At 50.7% G+C, this 19,809-nt stretch overlaps 1 protein-coding gene across 2 annotated transcripts in view; it reads right to left on the bottom strand.

Annotated features, from left to right (window-relative positions):
• Positions 1–3,493: 3,493 nt before the first annotated feature.
• The window catches only part of PNOC (prepronociceptin), a 28,797-nt gene continuing 12,481 nt past the window's right edge, over positions 3,494–19,809 (bottom strand). The window contains exons 2-4 of one of the 2 annotated variants that reach the window (XM_063391799.1): positions 18,001–18,140; positions 7,766–8,123; positions 3,494–3,908 (exon numbers count right to left, since the gene is read on the bottom strand). In XM_063391799.1, the coding sequence (XP_063247869.1) occupies positions 3,868–3,908; positions 7,766–8,123; positions 18,001–18,120 (519 nt within the window). In that variant the 5' untranslated portion in view covers positions 18,121–18,140 and the 3' untranslated portion in view covers positions 3,494–3,867. Of the gene's footprint in view, positions 3,909–7,599; positions 8,124–18,000; positions 18,141–19,809 lie in introns of those variants that run through there. The other variant, XM_063391798.1, reaches the window with a different exon arrangement.

Consider the following 19,809-nt stretch of genomic DNA (forward strand, 5'->3'; position numbering starts at 1 on the left):
CTCTCCCACCTCAGCATTCCCAAATCCTGCCCACCTCATCCCATGGATCCGACCTCCCGGAGAATTCCGTGACAGGCAATATCCCAAAAAACCCCCCAAAATTCCTGGATACCCCCCAAAATTCCTGGATACCCCCCAAAATTCCTGGAATTCCCAGGGATCGCTTAAACCCCACTGGATTTAACCCCGGAGCCCTCCCCTTCCATCCCAGCTCCCTTGGGATGCGGAAAAAAATTGGGATAATCCAATTTAATTGGATTTTTGGGATGGATGTCGAGGCGGAAAAAGAACAGGAAAAAGGCAGGGAAAAGGGAAGAATTCCCAGAGGGGGAAAAAGCGGGAAAATCCCGTTAAAAATCTCATCCTGGGAACACCAAAGGGATGGAATTCCCAGAATTCCTGTGGGGCTGGGAATTGTAGGAATTTCAGCCCCAGTCCCAGAATTGTGGAATTTCATCCCAATTGTGGGAATTTTACCCCAATCCCAAAACTTTGGAAATTTCAATCCAATTGGAGGAATTTCACCCCAATCCCAAAATTGTAGGAATTTCACTGATTCTGGGAATTTCACCTCAGTCCCAAAATTGTAGGGAATTTTGTCCAAGTTGAAGAATTTTCACCCCAATCCCAAAATTTTAGGAATCTCACCCCAATCCCAAAACTGTAGGAATTTTGCCCAAATTTTAAGAATTTCACTCCAATCCCAAAACTTTGGGAATTTCCCCCAATCCCAAAACTTTGGGAATTTTCCCCAATCCCAAAAACTTGGGAATTTCAATCCAATTCTAGGAATTTCACCCCAACCCAAAAATTGTAGGATTTTCACCCCTATCCCAAAATTATGGGAATTTCACCCCAATCCCAAAATTGTAGGAATTTCACCTCAATCCCAAAATTGTAGGAATTTCATCCCGATTGTGGGAATTTTATCCCAATCCCAAAACTTTGGGAATTTCAATCCGATTGCAGGAATTTCACCCCAATCCCAAAATTGTAGGAATTTCACCCAAATCCCAAAATTCCCCTCCTGGCACCTTCTCCCAATTAATTCTTCCATCTCCATCCTCCATCCCAAAAAATTTGGGAATTCCTTTGGCTTCATTCCCCCTCCCCCCACCGCGCCAGCGCCGGGGGCCGCCATTCCCAAATCCCAAATTTCCCTACGGAAAATCATCCCCGAGCCAGAAAATTCCCATTTTCTCCTCAAAACCCTAAAATCCCTTTTTTTTTACCCTTTTCCCCCCCCTCTCTCCGTCCCGTTTTCTCCGCAAATCCCGGAATTTTTTCCCGGAATTCTCCCCAAAATTTTTCCCGCCCTCGAAATCCCCGGAATTCCCGTGGGATGGGGACAACGGGGACGAGTCGCAATCAGGTCGTAGAAACCGTAAAAGTGATTTATTTGTTCCGATCCTTTTGCTATGTACAACTTTAATGGAGAAACCTCGGTAGGAAACGATTAAAAACAACAAAACCTCGGGATTCTCCCGGAATTCTCCCGGAATTTTCCCTCTCCCCCCACCACGGGTGGATTTTTTGGGAATATCGCGGCGTCGTTTTTTTGGGAATTTCGGTTTGGACGGCTCGGGAATGGGGTTTGAGGGGTTTTTTTTTTTTTGGGGGGATGAATCAGGAAAAGTTGGATTTTTCCTCCTGGGAGGAACAAAAAAAAAGTGGGAAAATCCCAAATTTTTGGAGGGTTTGGGCGCGGAGCGAAGGAGCCAAACCCGGAGCGGTTTCGAAATCCCGACGGGGAACGCTCGGAAAAAGGCGGGAACAGAGACAAGGAAATTCCAAAAAATAAAAAGGAATAAATCGAAGGGGAATGAAACCAGAATTTTCCAGAATTCTGTGAAATTTTGGGAATTAAATCCCGCCGGGAAGCCAAAATCCCGTTTGCCATGCTGGGAAATTCTCCGGGAATTCAGGGCCGATTTTTTGGCCAAAACAAAACCCAACGCCAGCCAAAAATCCAAATTTTTTTTGGCCGAAACCAACCCAACATAAGCAAAAATCCAAATTCAAAAATCCAATTTTTGTTTTGCCAAAACCAACCCAGCATAACCAAAAAAACAAATTTTTTTTGGCCAAAACCACCCAAAAACACCAACCAAAAATCCAAATTTCTTTTTGGCCAAAACGAACCCAACATAACTAAAATTCCAAATTTTTTTGGGTCAAAGCCAACCCAACACCGACCAAAGATCCAAATCTTTTTTGGCCGAAACCAATTCAACCCTGACCAAAAATCCAAATTTTTTTTGGCTGAAACCAACCCAACATAACCAAAAATTCAAATTTTTTTTGGCTGAAAGAAATCCAACGCCGACCAAAAATCCAAATTCAAAAATCCAAAGTTTTTTTGACCAAACAAAACCCAACGCTGACCAAAAATCCAAATTTTTTTTTGGTCAAAACCAAGCCGAACAGCAACCAAAAATCCAAATTTTTTGGGGCCAAAACAAACCCAACACAACCAAAAATCCAAATTTTTTTTGGCCAAAACAAACCCAACACAACCAAAAAATCAAATATTTTTGGCCGAAACAAACCCAACACAACCAAAAAATCAAATATTTTTGGCCGAAACCAACCAAACGCTGACCAAAAATTGAAATTTTTTTTGTCCAAAACCAACCCAACATAACCAAAAATCCAAATTCAAAAATCCAAATTTTTTTTGACTTGAAACCAACCCAACATAACCAAAAATCCAAATTTTTTTTTTGGCCAAAACCAACTCAATGTCGACCAAAACTCCAAATTTTTTTTGGTCAAAACCAAACCCAACATAACCAAAAATTCAAATTTTTTTTGGCCGAAACCAACCCAACTCCGAATAAAAACCCAAATTTTTTTTGGCTGAAACAAACCCAACATCAAGCAAAAATCCAAAATTTTTTTGGCTGAAACCAACCCAACGTCGACCAAAAATCCAAATTTTTTTTGACTTGAAACCAACCCAACACTGACCAAAAATCCAAATTTTTTTTTGCCAAAACCAACTCAATGTCGACCAAAACTCCAAATTTTTTTTTTGGCCAAAACCAACCCAATGCCGACCAAAAATCCAAATTCAAAAATCCAAATTTATTTTGACCGAAACCAACCCAACACTAACCAAAAATCCAAATTTTTTTTGGCCAAAACCAACTCAATGTCGACCAAAACTCCAAATTTTTTTTGGCCAAAACCGACTCAATGTCGACCAAAAATCCAAATTTTTTTTTTGGCCAAAACCAACTCAATGTCGACCAAAACTCCAAATTTTTTTTGGTCAAAACCAAACCCAACATAACCAAAAATCCAAATTTTTTTTGGCCGAAACCAACCCAACTCTGAGTAAAAATCCAAATTTTTTTTGGCTGAAACAAACCCAACATCAAGCAAAAATCCAAAATTTTTTTGGCTGAAACCAACCCCAACGTCGACCAAAAATCCAAATTCAAAAATCCAAATTTATTTTGACCGAAACCAACCCAACATAACCAAAAATCCAAATTTTTTTTGGCCAAAACCAACTCAATGTCGACCAAAACTCCAATTTTTTTTTTTGGCCGAAACCGACTCAATGTCGACCAAAAATCCAAATTTTTTTTGGTCAAAACCAAACCCAACATAACCCAAAAATCCGAATTTTCCCGCCGAAATTCCGCGTTTTTTCCGCGCGTTTGGCGTCGGTTTCCACGCGGATCCCTCCCGGCCCCTCCCCGCGTCGGGAATTTCGTCGGCTCCGGGGGAAAATGTGGAATTTGGAGAGGGTGAAGAGCAAAGAGGTTTTTTGGAGGTTTTTGGAGGTTTTTATTTTTCGAGCCTGAAGCGCTTTGGGGTCCGGCAGAGAGGACGGAGCGGCCGGGCGGGAGCAGGAATTTAATTTTGCCTGTGCCGGGCTGGGAAGCGGCGCCGGAACGCTACAAAAAAAACGGGAGATAAAATGGGGAAAAGAAAGGGGGAAAAATAAAAAAAAATGAGATTAAATGGGGAAAAGAAATGAGGAAAATGGGGAAAAGAAAGGGGGAAAAATAAAAAAAATGAGATTAAATGGAGAAAATAAAGGAGATAAAATGGAGAAAATAAAGGGGGGAAATGGGAGATAAAATGGGGAAAGAAAGGGGAAACAAAGGAAATGAAATGGAGGAAAGGGAAGAAAAAAGGAAATAAAATGGAGAAAATAAAGGGAAAATAGGAAATAAAATGGGGAAAAGAAGGGGGGAAAATAAAATGGGGAAAAGAAAGGAAAAAAAGAGAAAAATGAAATTAAATAGACAAAATAAAGGGGGGAATAGATAAAATGGGAAAAGAAAGGGGAAAATTAAAAAATGAAATTAAATGGACAAAATAAAGGGGAGAAAAAATAGGAAATGAAATGGGGAAAAGAAAGGGAAAAAAGAGAAAAAATGAAATTAAATAGATAAAATAAAGGGGGAAAAATAGGAAATAAAATGGGAAAAGAAAGGGGGAAATGGGGAAAATAAAAAGGGAATTAAAGGGAGAAAAAGAAGGGGAGAAAAATTGGAAATGAAATGGGGAAAAGAAAGGGAAAAAATTAAAAAAATAGGAAATGAAATGGAGAAAAGGGAAGAAAAATGGGAAAAAATGAGAAAAATGAAATTAAATGGAGAAAAGAAAGGAAAAATAGGAAATAAAATAGGGGAAAGAAAGGGGGAAATTTTAAAAAAGAAATAAAATGGGGAAAAGAAATGGAAAAATAAAAAACAGAAATGAAATAGAAAAGAAAAAAATAGGAAATAAAATAGAGAAATGAAAGGGAAAAAATTTAAAAGAAATACAAAATAAAATGGAGAAAAGAGAGGGGAAAAATAAAAAATACAAAATAAAATGGAGGAAGGAAAGGGAAAATTTAAAAATACAAAATAAAATGGAGAAAAGAAAGGGAAAAATTTAAAAAATACAAAATAAAATTGAGAAAGGAAAGGGAAAAAAATTAAATGGAAAAAAGGAGGAAAAAAGTGAAAGGGAAAAAAAGGAAATAAAGGTAAAAAAAATTAAAAAGGAGGGAAAAAAAGGAAAAAAATTGTAAAAAAAGGAGGAAAAAACCAAAAGCCGCTGAGCCGAGAGCGGGAATTCCTCTCCCGGGGATCGCACGGAGGCGATCCCGGAATTTCGGGAGACGACACCCGGGGAGGGATGGAAAAAGGGAAAATTATTTTTTAAAAATGTGGAAAAAGCAAAAATCTTCCCAAATTTGGGCTGGGGCGGGGCTGGGGGCGCTCGGCAGCTGCGGGGGCTCCGGCCTGGGGGAGGCAACGCGGAATTCCCGAAGAATTCCCAAAGAATTCCCGAAGAATTCCCAAAGAATTCCCCAAGAATTCCCCAAGAATTCCCCAAGAATTCCCGAAGAATTCCCGAAGAATTCCTGAAGAATTCCCCAAGAATTCCCCAAGAATTCCCCAAGAATTCCCGAAGAATTCCCGAAGAATTCCCGAAGAATTCCCAAAGAATTCCCGAAGAATTCCCCAAGAATTCCCAAAGAATTCCCAAAGAATTCCCAAAGAATTCCCGAAGAATTCCCGAAGAATTCCTGAAGAATTCCCAAAGAATTCCCGAAGAATTCCCTTGGACTGGAGCGTTCTGGGCAGGAATTGTTCATTTTTAAATTGAATTTTATTTTTATTTAACTTTAATTTTATTTTTCTTTATTTTTCTTTCTTTTTTAAATTTTTTAATAGATTTTTTAAAAATTTATTTTAATTTTAATTTTTTTTGCCATTAGAATTTATTTGAAATGTTTTCCTTCCATTTACATTAAACATTTAAACTTCTTTTAAATAATTTTTAAATAATTTAAATAATTTTTGATCACTCCTTTAAATAATTCCAATTAATTCTTTACTCCTTTGAAATATTTTTAAAATTGACTCTTTCTTTCTTTACAATATATTTGAATTTTTTAATCTTTTTAAATACGAAATTTAATCTTCAACATTTTTGAAACTAATTATTTATTCTTTTTAAAATATTCTTGAAATTTAACTTTTATTTCTTTACCATATTTTTAAATTTCATTCTTTATTTCTTTTAAATACTTTGAAATGTAGGTTTTCATTTCTTGAAAATATTCTTAAATTTATTTTAAATATTTTTATTTATCCTCTTTAAGCCTCTTGAAATTATTTTATTTGCCTGTATGGAAATTTTGACTTTTTAGTTTTATTTTCTTCTTTATTTAACATTTTTTCCTAAAGTCTACATTTTCTAAATTTCTAAAACTCAGAGTTTTAAATCCTTTTCAATTTAATTGATTTTTTTTTAAAAAAAACCTCTTTTTTTCAAACATTTTCTTAATTTCTTTGGAATTTTGGGGGTTTTTTCTTAATTTTTTTTATTGAGGGAAACCAAACCCTGCAGTGCGTCCTCGCTGGCCGGGAGGGCCACCCCGAGGGTGACCCTGAGGGTGACCCCGAGGGTGACCCCGAGGGTGACCCCGAGGGTGACACCGAAGGTGACCCCAAGGGTGAACCCAAGGGTGACCTTGAAGGTGACACCGAAGGTGACACTGAAGGTGACCCTGAGGGTGACACCGAGGGTGACACCGAAGGCGATCCCAAAGATGACCTCGAAGGTGACCCTCAAGGTGACCCTGAAAGTGACCCCAAAGGTGACCCCAAAGGTGACCCCAAGGGTGACCTTGAAAGTGACCCCAAAGGTGACCCCAAGGGTGACCCCAAGGGTGACCTGGTGACCTCGAAGGTGACCCCAAGGGTGATCTTGAAGGTGACCGCCCAAAGGTGACCTCAAAGGCGACCTCAAAGATGACCTTGAAGGGGACCCCAAGGGTGACCCCAAAGGAGACCCTGAGGGTGACCCCAAAGGTGACCTGGAAGGTGACCTTGAAAGTGACCCCTGAAGGTGACTCTGAAGGTGACCCCACAGGCAACCTAAAAGGTGACCCCAAGAGTGACCCCAAGGGTGAGTGTGAGGGTGACCCCAAAGGTGACCCCAAAGATGACCTCAAAGCCAAGTCTGAAGGTGACCCTGAGGGAAACCCTGAGGGCGACCACAAAGGTGACCTGAAAGGTGACCCCAAGGGTGGCCTTGAAGGTGACCCCAAGAGTGACGCCAAGGGTGAGTGTGAGGGTGACCCCAAAGGTGACCTCGAAGGTGACCTCAAAGATGACCTTGAAGGGGACCCCAAGGGTGACCCTGAAGGTGACCTCGAAGCCAACTCTGAAGGTGACCCTGAGGGAAACCCTGAGGGAGACCCCAAAAGTGACCTGAAAGGTGACCCCAAGGGTGGCCTTGAAGGTGACCCCAAGGACAACCTTGAAGGTGACCCCAAGAGTGACGCCAAGGGTGAGTCTGAGGGTGAACTCAAAGGTGACCCCAAAGGTGACCCCAAAGGTGACTTTGAAGGTGACCCCACAGGCAACCTAAAAGGTGACCCCAAAAGTGACCCCAAGGGTGAGTCTGGGGGTGAACTCAAAGGTGACACCAAAGGTGACCTCGAAGGCGATGCCACAGGTGACCCTGAGGCCGGACCCCAGGGTGACCCCAAAAACGACCCCCCCCCAGGCGCCCCCGCAGGCGTCCCCCTGTCCCCTCCCGCGTGGCCCCCGCGCCCCTGCCCGGCGGCGGCGCCGGCGTTCCCGAGCCGTTTCCGAATGGGTTCTCCTGGTGATGGCCCCCTGGTGGGATGGCACCCATGGGATGTGGCGGGCGGGGTGGAGGGCGGGTGGCCGGCGGCGGCCACGGCGCGTCCCCGGTTAGATCTCGTTGTTCCGGCCGGCGCCGCCGGCGCCGTACTCACTGGAGCGCGGCGCCATGCCCAGGTACTGCTTCAGGAACTCGCTAAACCTCTTCTGGTTGTTCCACTTCCGCGCCGACTTGCGCACCCCGATGAAGCCCCCGTACCTCTTCTGCACCCCCTTGGCCGCCCGGCCCTCTCCCGGCCGCCGGGAAAAGTCCTCCTGCTGCTCCTCCTCCTCCTCCTCCCGCGGGAAGGCTCCCGGCTCGGCCCCGCCGGCCCGCAGGGGTTCCGCCGGCGGCGCACCGGGCCAGGCGCAGGCGGAGAGGCGGCGGGGCCGCAGCGCGGCTCGGCTGGCGGCGGCGCACAGCTCCCAGGTGGCCCTGGGCACCGCCTGGCCCTCGCACTCCAGGATGCAGATCTGGAAGGGAAACGAGGGTGGGCGTCAGGATGGGATGGACGGTTGGGTGGGGTTGGGTTGGATAGGGTTGGGTTGATTGGGTTGGGTGGGTTGGATTGGGTTGGGTTGATTGGGTTGAGTTGATTGGTTTGGTTTGGTTTGGTTTGGTTTGGTTTGGTTTGGTTTGGTTTGGTTTGGTTTGGTTTGGTTTGGTTTGGTTTGGGTTGGATTGGGTTGGGCTGGGTTGGATTGGGTTGGCTTGGGTAGGTTGAGTTGGGTTGGGTTGGATTGGGTTGGTTGGGTTGGGTTGGGTTGGACTGATTGGGTTGAGTTGATTGGGTTGGATTGGGTTGGGTTGGGCTGGGTTGAGTTGATTGGGTTGGTGGGATTGGGTTGGATTGGGTCATGTTGGGTTGGGCTGGGTTGGATTGGGTTGGATTGGATTGGGTTGGCTTGGGTGGGTTGACTTGGGTTGAGTTGGGTTGGGTTGGATTGGGTTGGGTTGATTGAGTTGGGTTGATTGGGTTGGTGGGATTGGGTTGGGTTGGGTTGATTGGGTTGAGTTGATTGGGTTGGATTGGGCTGGGTTGGATTGGATGGATTGGATTGGGATGGGTTGCATTGGATTGGGTTGGATTGGGTTGGATTGGGTTGGGTGGGTTGGGTCGGTTGGGCTAGGCTGGATTGGATTGGGTTGAGTTGGGTTGGATTGGGTTGGATAGGATGGATTGGATTGGGTTGGGTTCATTAGGTTGGATTGGGTTGGATGGATTAGGTTGGGTTGCACTAGATTGGGTTGATTGGATTGGGCTGGGTTGGATTGGGTTGAGTTGGGCTGGGTTGGGTTGATTGGGTTGGTGGGATTGGGTTGGATTGGGTGGGTTGAGTTGGGTTGGGTTGGATTGGGTTGGGTTGATTGGGTTGGATTGGGCTGGGTTGGATTGGATGGATTGGATTGGGATGGGTTGCATTGGATTGGGTTGGGTTGGATTGGGTTGGGTGGGTTGGGTGGGTTGGGCTGGGCTGGATTGGGTTGAGTTGGATTGGGTTGGCTTGGGTTGGGTTGCATTAGGTTGCATTGGGTTCGATTGGGTTGGGTTGCATTAGATTGGGTTGACTGGACTGGGCTGGGTTGGATTGGGTTGAGTTGGGCTGGGTTGGGTTGATTGGGTTGGTGGGATTGGGTTGGATTGGGTCATGTTGGGTCGGGCTGGGTTGGATTAGGTTGGGTTGGATTGGGTTGGATTGGATGGATTGGGTTGGGATGGGTTGCATAAGATTGGGTTGGGTCACGTTGGGTTGGATTGGGTTGGGTGGGGTTGGGTTGGTTGGGCTGGGCTGGATTGGGTTGGATTGGATTGGGTTGGCTTGGGTTGGGTTGGATTAGGTTGCGTTGGGTTGGGTCAGATTGGGTCGTGTTGTGTTGAGCTGGCTTGGGTTGCATTGGATTGGGTTGGGTTGGGTTGGATTGGGTTAATTGGGTTGCCTTGGATTGGGTTGGGTTGGGTGGGTTGGGTTGGGTTGCCTTGCATTGTGTTGAGTTGGATTGGGTTGGGTTGAGTTGGGTTGGGTTGAGTTGTGTTCAGTTGGATTGGGTTGCGTTGGGTTTGGTTGAGCTGGGTTGGGTTTGGTTGGGCTGGGTTGAGTTGGGTTTGGCTGGTTTGGAAGGGATCTCCGGCATCGCCCATCCCCACACCCGACCCATTGGGACGCGCTGGTGGAAAGGCTCCGGCAGCTCTCGGCGCTTCCCTGGCCCGTCCCGGGAGGTTTCTCCTCCCGGCCCCGTTCCCGGGCTCCCACACTGGGAGAAGGGGGAGACGCTCGGTACGGCGCTCCGACCTCCCCGGACCGGCTCTGCCGCTCGGCGCGGCGCTCCAACCCTGCCCACGCCGGCTCTGCCGCTCGGCGCTCCGACCTCCCCGGGCCGGCTCTGCCGCTCGGCGCGGCGCTCTGACCTCCCCAGACCGGCTCTGCCGCTCGGCGCTCCGACCTCCCCGGACCGGCTCTGCCGCTCGGCGCACGCGGCCCGACCTCCCCGCGGAATTCCGCGCTCCCACTCCGCCGTAGGACAGAGCCCTGCTGGGCCCTGGGAGCCAAAAGTCAGCGGGATGGGATAATGGGATAATGGGATAATTAATGGGGTAAGGGGATAATGGGATAATGGGATATTGGGATAATTAATGGGGTAAGGGGATAATGGGATGGTGGGATAATGGGATAATTAATGGGATAGTGGGATAATGAGATAATGAGATAATGGGATAATGGGACAATGGGACAATGGGACAATGGGATAATGGGATAATGGGGTAATGGGATAATGGGGTAATGAGATAATGGGATAATGGGATAATGGGATAATGGGATAATGGGATAATGGGATGATGGGATGATGGGATAATGGGATAATGGGACAATGGGACAATGGGATAATGGGATAATGGGGTAATGGGATAATGGGGTAATGAGATAATGGGATAATGAGATAATGGGATAATGGGATAATGGGATAATGGGATAATGGGATAATTAATGGGATCATGGGATCATGGGATCATGGGATGCGATCATGGGATCATGGGATCATGGGATCATGGGATGATGCGATGATGGGATGATGGGATGATGGGGTAATGGGGTAATGGGATCATGGGATGGGATGGGATGGGATGGGATGGGACGGGACGGGACGGGACAGGACGGGACGGGACAGGACGGGACGGGACGGGATGGGATGGGATGGGATGGGATGGGATGGGATGGGATGGGATGGGATGGGATGGTGGAGATGGGAACGGATGGAGGTGGGATGAGATTGAGGTGGGATGGGCTGGTGGAGGTGGGACAGTGGAGGAGGGGCAGGACATTGGAGGTGGGACAGGATATTGGAGGTGGGACAGGGTATTGGAGGTGGGACAGGATATTGGAGGTGGGACAGGGTATTGGAGGTGGGACAGGATATTGGAGGTGGGACAGGGTATTGGAGGTGGGACAGGATATTGGAGGTGGGACAGGACATTGGAGGTGGGACAGGACAGTGGAGGTGTGACAGGACATTGGAGGTGTGACAGGACATTGGAGGTGGGACAGGACAGTGGAGGTGTGACAGGACAGTGGAGGTGTGACAGGACAGTGGAGGTGTGACAGGACATTGGAGGTGGGACAGGACATTGGAGGTGGGACAGGACAGTGGAGGTGGGATGGGATGGAGGTGGGACAGGATGGTGGAAGTAGGACTGGAAAGGACAGTGGAGGTGGGACGGGATATTATAGGTGGGACAGGCTGGAGGTGGGAACGGACGGAGACTGGATGGGACAGTGGAGGTGGGACGGGACGGTGGAGATGGGACAGGATATTGGAGGTGGGACAGGACGGTGGGGGTGGGACAGGACAGGATGGAGTTGGGATGGGACAGGATGGAATTGGGACCAGACAGGATGGAGTGGAAGGTGGAGGGAAGAAGGTGGGAATGGTGGAGGTGGGACAGGATGGAGGTGGGACAGGATGGTGGGGGTAGGACAGGACAGTGGAGGTGGGACAGGACAGGATATTGGAGGTGGGACATGAGCTCCGTCCCATCCCCCGGCAGGTCCTGCTGCCGGAGCTGTTCCTCCCCCGCTCCGAACCTCTGCCGCTCTTCCCGAGGTTTCTCCAGCCGGGAATTCTCCTCTGGGTGGCAGCAGAGCCCCGCGGCTCCCCCAGCCCGACAGCGTCCCTGGCCTCAGCCTCTCCTGGCCTCATCCCGAGGAAATCCCGCTCCTCCGGCGTCACCCGCCCCGGGATTGTCCTCCAGGATGTCACCGGACAGCGGGTGAGGGTCAAGCTGAGGGTCAAGCCCGGCCTCGGGGCTGGTCAAGCCCCGATTCTCCTCCACCACAGACCCACGGCGGCAGCTCCCGGCACCGTTCCCGTGCTCCAAGGATGGGAACGCTTGGCGCTCCCATGTTCCGGGGGAAAATTCCCAAATCCTCCTCCGTTCTTCCTCAGAGGCTCCTCCGGCCCCCAGAGCGGCTGTTCCCACCACGGCCTGCCCGTGCGGGCGGCCTTCCGCCCCCACTGGGGCGTCCCACCACGGTTCTGCAGCGTCCCGGTCCAAGCTGGACACGGACCCGGCGCTCCTGTGGAGTTTTGGTGCCACCAAACCCAAACCCAGCCCTGCTGTGGGGTTTTGATGCCACCAAACCCAAACTTTGTTGTGTTTTGGGGTTTTGATGCCACCAAACCCAAACCTTGTCCTGCCATGGGGTTTTGGTGACACCAAACCCAAACCCAGCCCTGCCGTGGGGTTTTGGTGCCACCAAACCCAAACCTGGCTCTGCTGTGGGGTTTTGATGCCACCAAACCCAAACTTTGTCCTGCTGTGGGGTTTTGGTGCCACCAACCCCCAATCTTGTCCTGCCGTGGGGTTTTGGTGCCACCAAACCCAAACCCGGCTCTGCTGTGGGGTTTTGGTGCCACCAAACCCAAACCTGGCCCTGCTGTGGGGTTCTGGTGCCACCAAACCCAAACCCAGGGAAATCCATCCCGAAGAAAACCACAAAGGGCCAGACCAGATAAACTCCAGAGGAACCACGGGTGGAAGGCCCGGAGGGAAGGGTTGTCCTCTTCCGGGTGGGATCCTCTCCATCCCAGCATCTCCTCCATGGTGGGATCCTCTCCATCCCAAAGTCTCCTCCATGGTGGGATCCTCTCCATCCCAAAGTCTCCTCCATGGTGGGATCCTCTCCATCCCAAAGTCTCCTCCATGGTGGGATCCTCTCCATCCCAAAGTCTCCATGGTGGGATCCTCTCCATCCCAGAGTCTCCTCCATGGTGGGATCCTCTCCATCCCAAAGTCTCCATGGTGGGATCCTCTCCATCCCAGAGTCTCCTCCATGGTGGGATCCTCTCCATCCCAAAGTCTCCTCCATGGTGGTATCCTCTCCATCCCAGAGGCGTCTCCTCCGTGGTGGAACCCCGGAGCCAGGTGGAAATTCCCCTTCTCTCCCTCAAACCCTAAAATCTCTTTTTTTACCCCATTTTTGATCCCTTTCTTCCCCTCGGCCTCGTCCCTCCCGTGGCTCTTCCACACCCGAACAGATCCTGGATCTCCTTCTGGAAACGCCCCAAAACCTCCCCTGGGCTTTTTTTCCACCCCCGAAATCCCAGGAATTCCCGCGGGATGGGACAATGGGGGACATCCGGGGTGGCCCCGTGGCCACCAAACCTTGGCACAGCCTCTCTTCACCGACACTGGGGAGGTGCCGCCGGCGCCGGCGCTGTCACTCGGGGCCACGGCGCCATCGCTCCTTCCCAAATCCCAAAAGAGCGGGAATTGTCCCCAAAAGAGCGGGAATTGTCCCCAAACGGGGCGGTGACGAGGGTGGGGCCTCGCGGGGTCTTCTCCGAGGCTTTGGGATGGTTGGATCCCGTGGTCGCCCCCCGGCACGGACGTCCCGGCATCGGTGCCGGAAACAGCTCCTGCCGGGAATCCTCGGAGAGCGGCGGCCAAAACCACCCAGGGAGGCTCTTCCTGACCATCGGGGTGGTGACTTTGGTGGCCTTGGGGACAGGGATGGGGGCGGTTCACGGAGAGGAGCCGGTCCCGGTGCTCCGCTGGTGATTCCGGGGACCTCCCGCTCCGTGCGGCTGCTGGGAGTTCCTCGGATGTCGCGTTGGAAACGGCGGGAGGTGGCACCAAATCCCACCACGAGGCTTCTTCTGGTGAAACCAAACCTTGGGAGATGCCAAATCCCACCACGAGGCTTCTTCTGGCCAAACCAAACCTTGGGAGATGCCAAATCCCACCACGAGGCTTCTTCTGGCCAAACTGAGCTTCAGGAGACCCCAAATCCCACCAGGAGGCTTCTTCTGATGAAACCAAACCCTGGGAGATGCCAAATCCCACCACGAGGCTTCTTCTGGTGAAACTGAGCTTCAGGAGACCCCAAATCCTACCATGAGGCTTCTTCTGGTGAAACCAAACCTTGGGAGATGCCAAATCCCACCAGGGGGCTTCTTCTGATTAAACCAAACCCTGGGAGATGCCAAATCCCACCACGAGGCTTCTTCTGGCCAAACTGAGCTTCAGGAGATGCCAAATCCCACCACGAGGCTTCTTCTGCCCGAACTGAACCTCAGGAGATGCCAAATCCCACCACGAGGCTTCTTCTGCCCAACCCGAGCTTCAGGAGATCCCAAATTCCGTTTCCATCTCCTCAGGCTTTGGGATTGGTCCTGCCACAGGGTCCTTGCCCACCGCCCATCCCAGCTCCTGCCCGAGATTCCCACTGGAGATCCAGGAAGCTCCAGGAGCTCCAAGGTTCCTGCAGGAGCTGGCCGGGATCCTTCAAATCAACATTTTGGGGCGGATCCGGGGCGGTGCCACCCCAAAACTGCCCAGGGTGGCTCCGGCGTCACCTGGAGGTTTCTGGTTCATCCTGGGGATTTTTTTTTGGGATATTTCCCAACCCTGGGGGCTTCCGAGCTGCCGGCTCCTTTCGGGAAGGGGGGGCCGTGTCCGCCTGGTGGGATTGGTTATCCCGAAAAAAACGGGGAGGGGATGGAGAATCCCCCAGGAACGTGGCCACGGCTCAGCCGAGGGGAAAGAACGGATTGAGGGGCTGGAAAATCCCAAATTCTGTTCCCACGGCTCAGCCGAGGGGAAAGAACGGATTGAGGGGCTGGAAAATCCCAAATTCCACTCCTGTGGCTCAGCCGAGGGGAAAGAACGGATTGAGGGGCTGGAAAATCCCAAATTCCGCTCCTGTGGCTCAGCCGAGGGGAAAGAACAGATTGAGGGGCTGGAAAATCCCAAATTCCGCTCCCACGGCTCAGCCGAGGGGAAAGAACGGATTGAGGGGCTGGAAAATCCCAAATTCCGCTCCTGTGGCTCAGCCGAGGGGAAAGAACGGAATGAAGGGCTGGAAAATCCCAAATTCCACTCCTGTGGCTCAGCCGAGGGGAAAGAACAGAATGAGGGGCTGGAAAATCCCAAATTCCGTTCCCACAGCTCAGCCGAGGGGAAAGAACGGATTGAGGGGCTGGAAAATCCCAAATTCCACTCCTGTGGCTCAGCCGAGGGGAAAGAACGGAATGAGGGGCTGGAAAATCCCAAATTCCACTGCCACGGCTCAGCCGAGGGGAAAGAACGGATTGAGGGGCTGGAAAAGCCCAAATTCCGCTCCCACGGCTCAGCCGAGGGGGAAAGAACGGATTGAGGGGCTGGAAAATCCCAAATTCTGCTCCCACGGCTCAGCCGAGGGGAAAGAACGGATTGAGGGGCTGGAAAATCCCAAATTCCACTCCCACGGCTCAGCCGAGGGGAAAGAACGGATTGAGGGGCTGGAAAATCCCAAATTCCACTCCTGTGGCTCAGCCGAGGGGAAAGAACGGATTGAGGGGCTGGAAAATCCCAAATTCCGCTCCCACGGCTCAGCCGAGGGGAAAGAACGGATTGAGGGGCTGGAAAATCCCAAATTCTGCTCCCACGGCTCAGCCGAGGGGAAAGAACGGAATGAAGGGCTGGAAAATCCCAAATTCCACTGCCACGGCTCAGCCGAGGGGAAAGAACGGATTGAGGGGCTGGAAAATCCCAAATTCCACTCCTGTGGCTCAGCCGAGGGGAAAGAACGGATTGAGGGGCTGGAAAATCCCAAATTCCGCTCCTGTGGCTCAGCCGAGGGGAAAGAACGGATTGAGGGGCTGGAAAATCCCAAATTCTGCTCCCACGGCTCAGCCGAGGGGAAAGAACGGAATGAAGGGCTGGAAAATCCCAAATTCCGCTCCCACGGCTCAGCCGAGGGGAAAGAACGGATTGAGGGGCTGGAAAATCCCAAATTCCGCTCCCACGGCTCTTCCCACCCCGTGGGGGGCGCGAACGGGGACCCGGAGGAGCTCCGAGGTCGTCCCGGGATTTTGGGGGCTCCTCGGGGGTTTGGGGGTGCGATGGGGGAGGCGGGGATGGGGGATGGGGATGTTTGGGGTCTTGGGATCGTCCTGGTTTGGGATCTCCACCCTGATTTGGGATCCTCACCTGGATTTGGGATCTCCACCCTGATTTGGGATCCTCACCTGGATTTGGGATCCTCACCTGGATTTGGGATCCTCACCCTGATTTAGGATCCTCACCCTGATTTGGGATCCTCACCCAGATTTGGGATCTCCACCCTGATTTGGGATCCTCACCTGGATTTGGGATCCTCACCCTGATTTGGGATCCTCACCTGGATTTGGGATCCTCACCCTGATTTGGGATCCTCATCCTAATTTGGGATCCTCACCTGGATTTGGGATCCTCACCCTGGTTTGGGATCTCCACCTTGATTTGGGATCCTCACCCTGATTTGGGATCCTCACCTGGATTTGGGATCCTCACCTGGATTTGGGATCTCCACCCTGATTTGGGATCCTCACCCTGATTTGGGATCCTCACCTGGATTTGGGATCTCCACCCTGATTTGGGATCCTCGCCCAGATTTGGGATCTCCACCCGGATTTGGGATCCTCACCCTGATTTAGGATCCTCACCCTGATTTGGGATCCTCACCCTGATTTGGATCCATCCTGATTTGGGATCTCCACCCTGATTTGGAACTACCTCGGTGCCCATTCAGGACCATCCTGGATTTCCCCAGTACCTGATTTGGGATCTTCCCTCTCCCTTTGGGCCATCCTGATTTGGGATCCTCACCCTGATTTGGGACCGTCCTGATTTGGGATCTTCACCTTCACTCGGGACCATCCTGATCTGGGATCCTCACTCGAATTTGGGATCCTCACCCTGATCTGGGATCCTCACTCTGATCTGGGATCCTCACCCAGATTTGGGATCCTCACCCAGATTTGGGATCCTCACCCAGATTTGGGATCCTCACCCAGATTTGGATCCATCCTGATTTGGGATCCTCGCCCGGATTTGGGATCCTCGCCCTGATTTGGGATCCTCACCCTGATTTGGGATCCTCACCCTGATTTGGGATCCTTGCCCTGATTTGGGATCTCCACCCTGATTTGGGATCCTCACCCTGATTTGGGATCCTCACCCTGATTTGGGATCCTCGCCCGGATTTGGGATCCTCGCCTGGATTTGGATCCATCCTGATTTGGGATCTCCACCTTGATTTGGGATCCTCACCCTGATTTGGGATCTCCACCTTGATTTGGGATCCTCACTCGAATTTGGGATCTCCACCCTGATTTGGAACTACCTCGGTGCCCATTCAGGACCATCCTGGATTTCCCCAGTACCTGATTTGGGATCTTCCCTCTCCCTTTGGGCCATCCTGATTTGGGATCCTCACCCTGATTTGGGACCGTCCTGATTTGGGATCTTCACCTTCACTCGGGACCATCCTGATCTGGGATCCTCACTCGAATTTGGGATCCTCACCCCGGTTTGGGATCCTCACCCAGATTTGGGATCCTCACCCTGATCTGGGATCCTCACCCTGATCTGGGATCCTCACCCAGATCTGGGATCCTCACCTTGATTTGGGATCCTTGCCCTCCCTGGGGACCCTCCTGGTGCCCACCCAGGGGTGACAATGACAGCAGGCGGCTCCTTCCTCCCCCTCCAACCCCAAATCCCCCTGGACCCCGGCAGCGGGAGCAGGGCACCTCTGGGCTTGGGGACACTGTGGTGGCACCCACGATGTCCCCAGACCCTGCAGCAGGAGCAGGGCACCCCTGGGCTTGGGGACACTGTGGTGGCACCCACGATGTCCCCAGACTCTGCAGCGGGAGCAGGGCACCTCTGGGCTTGGGGACACTGTGGTGGCACCCACGATGTCCCCAGACCCTGCAGCAGGAGCAGGGCACCCCTGGGCTTGGGGACACGGCGGTGGCACCCATGATGTCCCCAGACCCTGCAGCGGGACGAGGGCACCCCTGGGCTTGGGGACATTTGGTGGCACTCACGAGGACGTCGAAGGAGTCGCGGTAGAGCTGGCGGTCGCAGTGCAGGCAGTCCCCCCGGCAGTCGCCGCGCGCGCGGGCGAAGAGGCAGAGCAGCAGCAGGTCCCAGAGCACGGCCCTCATGGTGCCACCGTGGGCTGCGGCTGCGGGGCCAGGACCCCGTGAGAGACCCCGAAAACCGGGAAATCATCCAAAAACCCCGAGAAATCACCCAAAAACCCCGTGAGATACTCCAAAAACCCGGGAAATCATCCAAAAACCCGGGAAATCACCCAAAAATCCCGGGAAGTTACCCAAAACCCCCATGAGATACTCCAAAAACCCAGGAAATCACCCAAAAAACATGGGAAATCACCCCAAAACCCCATGAGAGACCCCAAAAACTGGGAAATCACCCCAAAAAACACGGGAAATCACCCAAAAACCCCGGGAAATCCCCCCAAAACCTCAGGAAATCACCCAAAAACCCCGTGAGATACCCCAGAAACTGGGAAATCACCCAAAAACCCAGGAAATCGCCCAAAAAACCTGGGAAATCACCCAAAAAACCCGGGAAATCAGCCAAAAACCCCATGAGAGACCCCAAAAAACTGGGAAATCACCCCAAAAAAATGGGAAATTACCTAACCCCCCATGAGATATCCCAAAAACCTGGGAAATCACCCAAAAACCCCGTGAGATACCCCAGAAACTGGGAAATTACCCAAAAACCCGGGAAATCAACCAAAAAACTCAGGAAATCACCCAAAGACCCAGGAAATCACCCAAAAACCCCATGAGAGACCCCAAAAACTGGGAAATCACCCAAAACCCCGGGAAGTTACCCAAAAACCCCGTGAGATACTCCAAAAACCCAGGAAATCACCCAAAAAACCTGGGAAATCACCCAAAAACCCCAGGAAATCACCCAAAAACCCAAGAAATCAACCAAAAATCCACTAAATCATCCAAAAACCCACGCGAGATACCCCAAAAAACCAGGAAATCACCCAAAAACCCGGGAAATCACCCAAAGACCCAGGAAATCACCCCAAAAACCCCATGAGAGACCCCAAAAAACCATGGAAATCACCCAAAAAACACGGGAAATTCCCCAAAAACCCCGGGAAATGCCCCAAAAACCCGGGGCATCACCCCCCAAAAAATGGGAAATTACCCAACCCCCCTATGAGATTCCCCAAAAAAACCAGGAAATCACCCAAAAACCTGGGGAATCACCCAAAAACCCCGTGAGAGACCCCAAAAACCCGGGAAATCACCAAAAAACCCCACAAAATCACCCAAAATCCTGTGAAACCCCCCAAAACTCTGTAAAATCCTGTAAAATTCCATGAAAACCAGCAAAATCCTGTGAATGCCCACAAAATCCTTTGAAATCTCACAAAACTCTGTAAAATCCTGTAAAATTCTGTGAATCCCCAGAAAATCCTGTGAAATCCCCCCAAATCCTGGGAAATCCTGGGAAATCCCGTGAAACCCCACCAAAACCCTGTGAAATCCTTTGAAATCCCACAAAATCCCACAAAACCTCACAGAATCCCATAAAACCCTGCACAAACTCGTGAAATCCCGTGAAACCCCACCAAAATCCTGTGAAATCCCACAAAACCCTGTAAAATCCCAGGAAATCCTGTAAAATCCCACAAAATCCCACCAAAATCCCATGAAATCCTGGGAAATCCTGTGAAACCCCACCAAAATCCTGTGAAATCCCACAAAATCTTGTAAAATCCCACAAAATCCCACAAAACCTTCACAAAATCCCATAAAACCCAGCACAAACTCGTGAAATCCCATGAAACCCCCCAAAAC

The sequence above is a fragment of the Prinia subflava genome, chromosome 2 (genome assembly GCF_021018805.1).
Source record: "Prinia subflava isolate CZ2003 ecotype Zambia chromosome 2, Cam_Psub_1.2, whole genome shotgun sequence".
NCBI classification, from domain to species: Eukaryota; Metazoa; Chordata; class Aves; order Passeriformes; family Cisticolidae; genus Prinia; species Prinia subflava.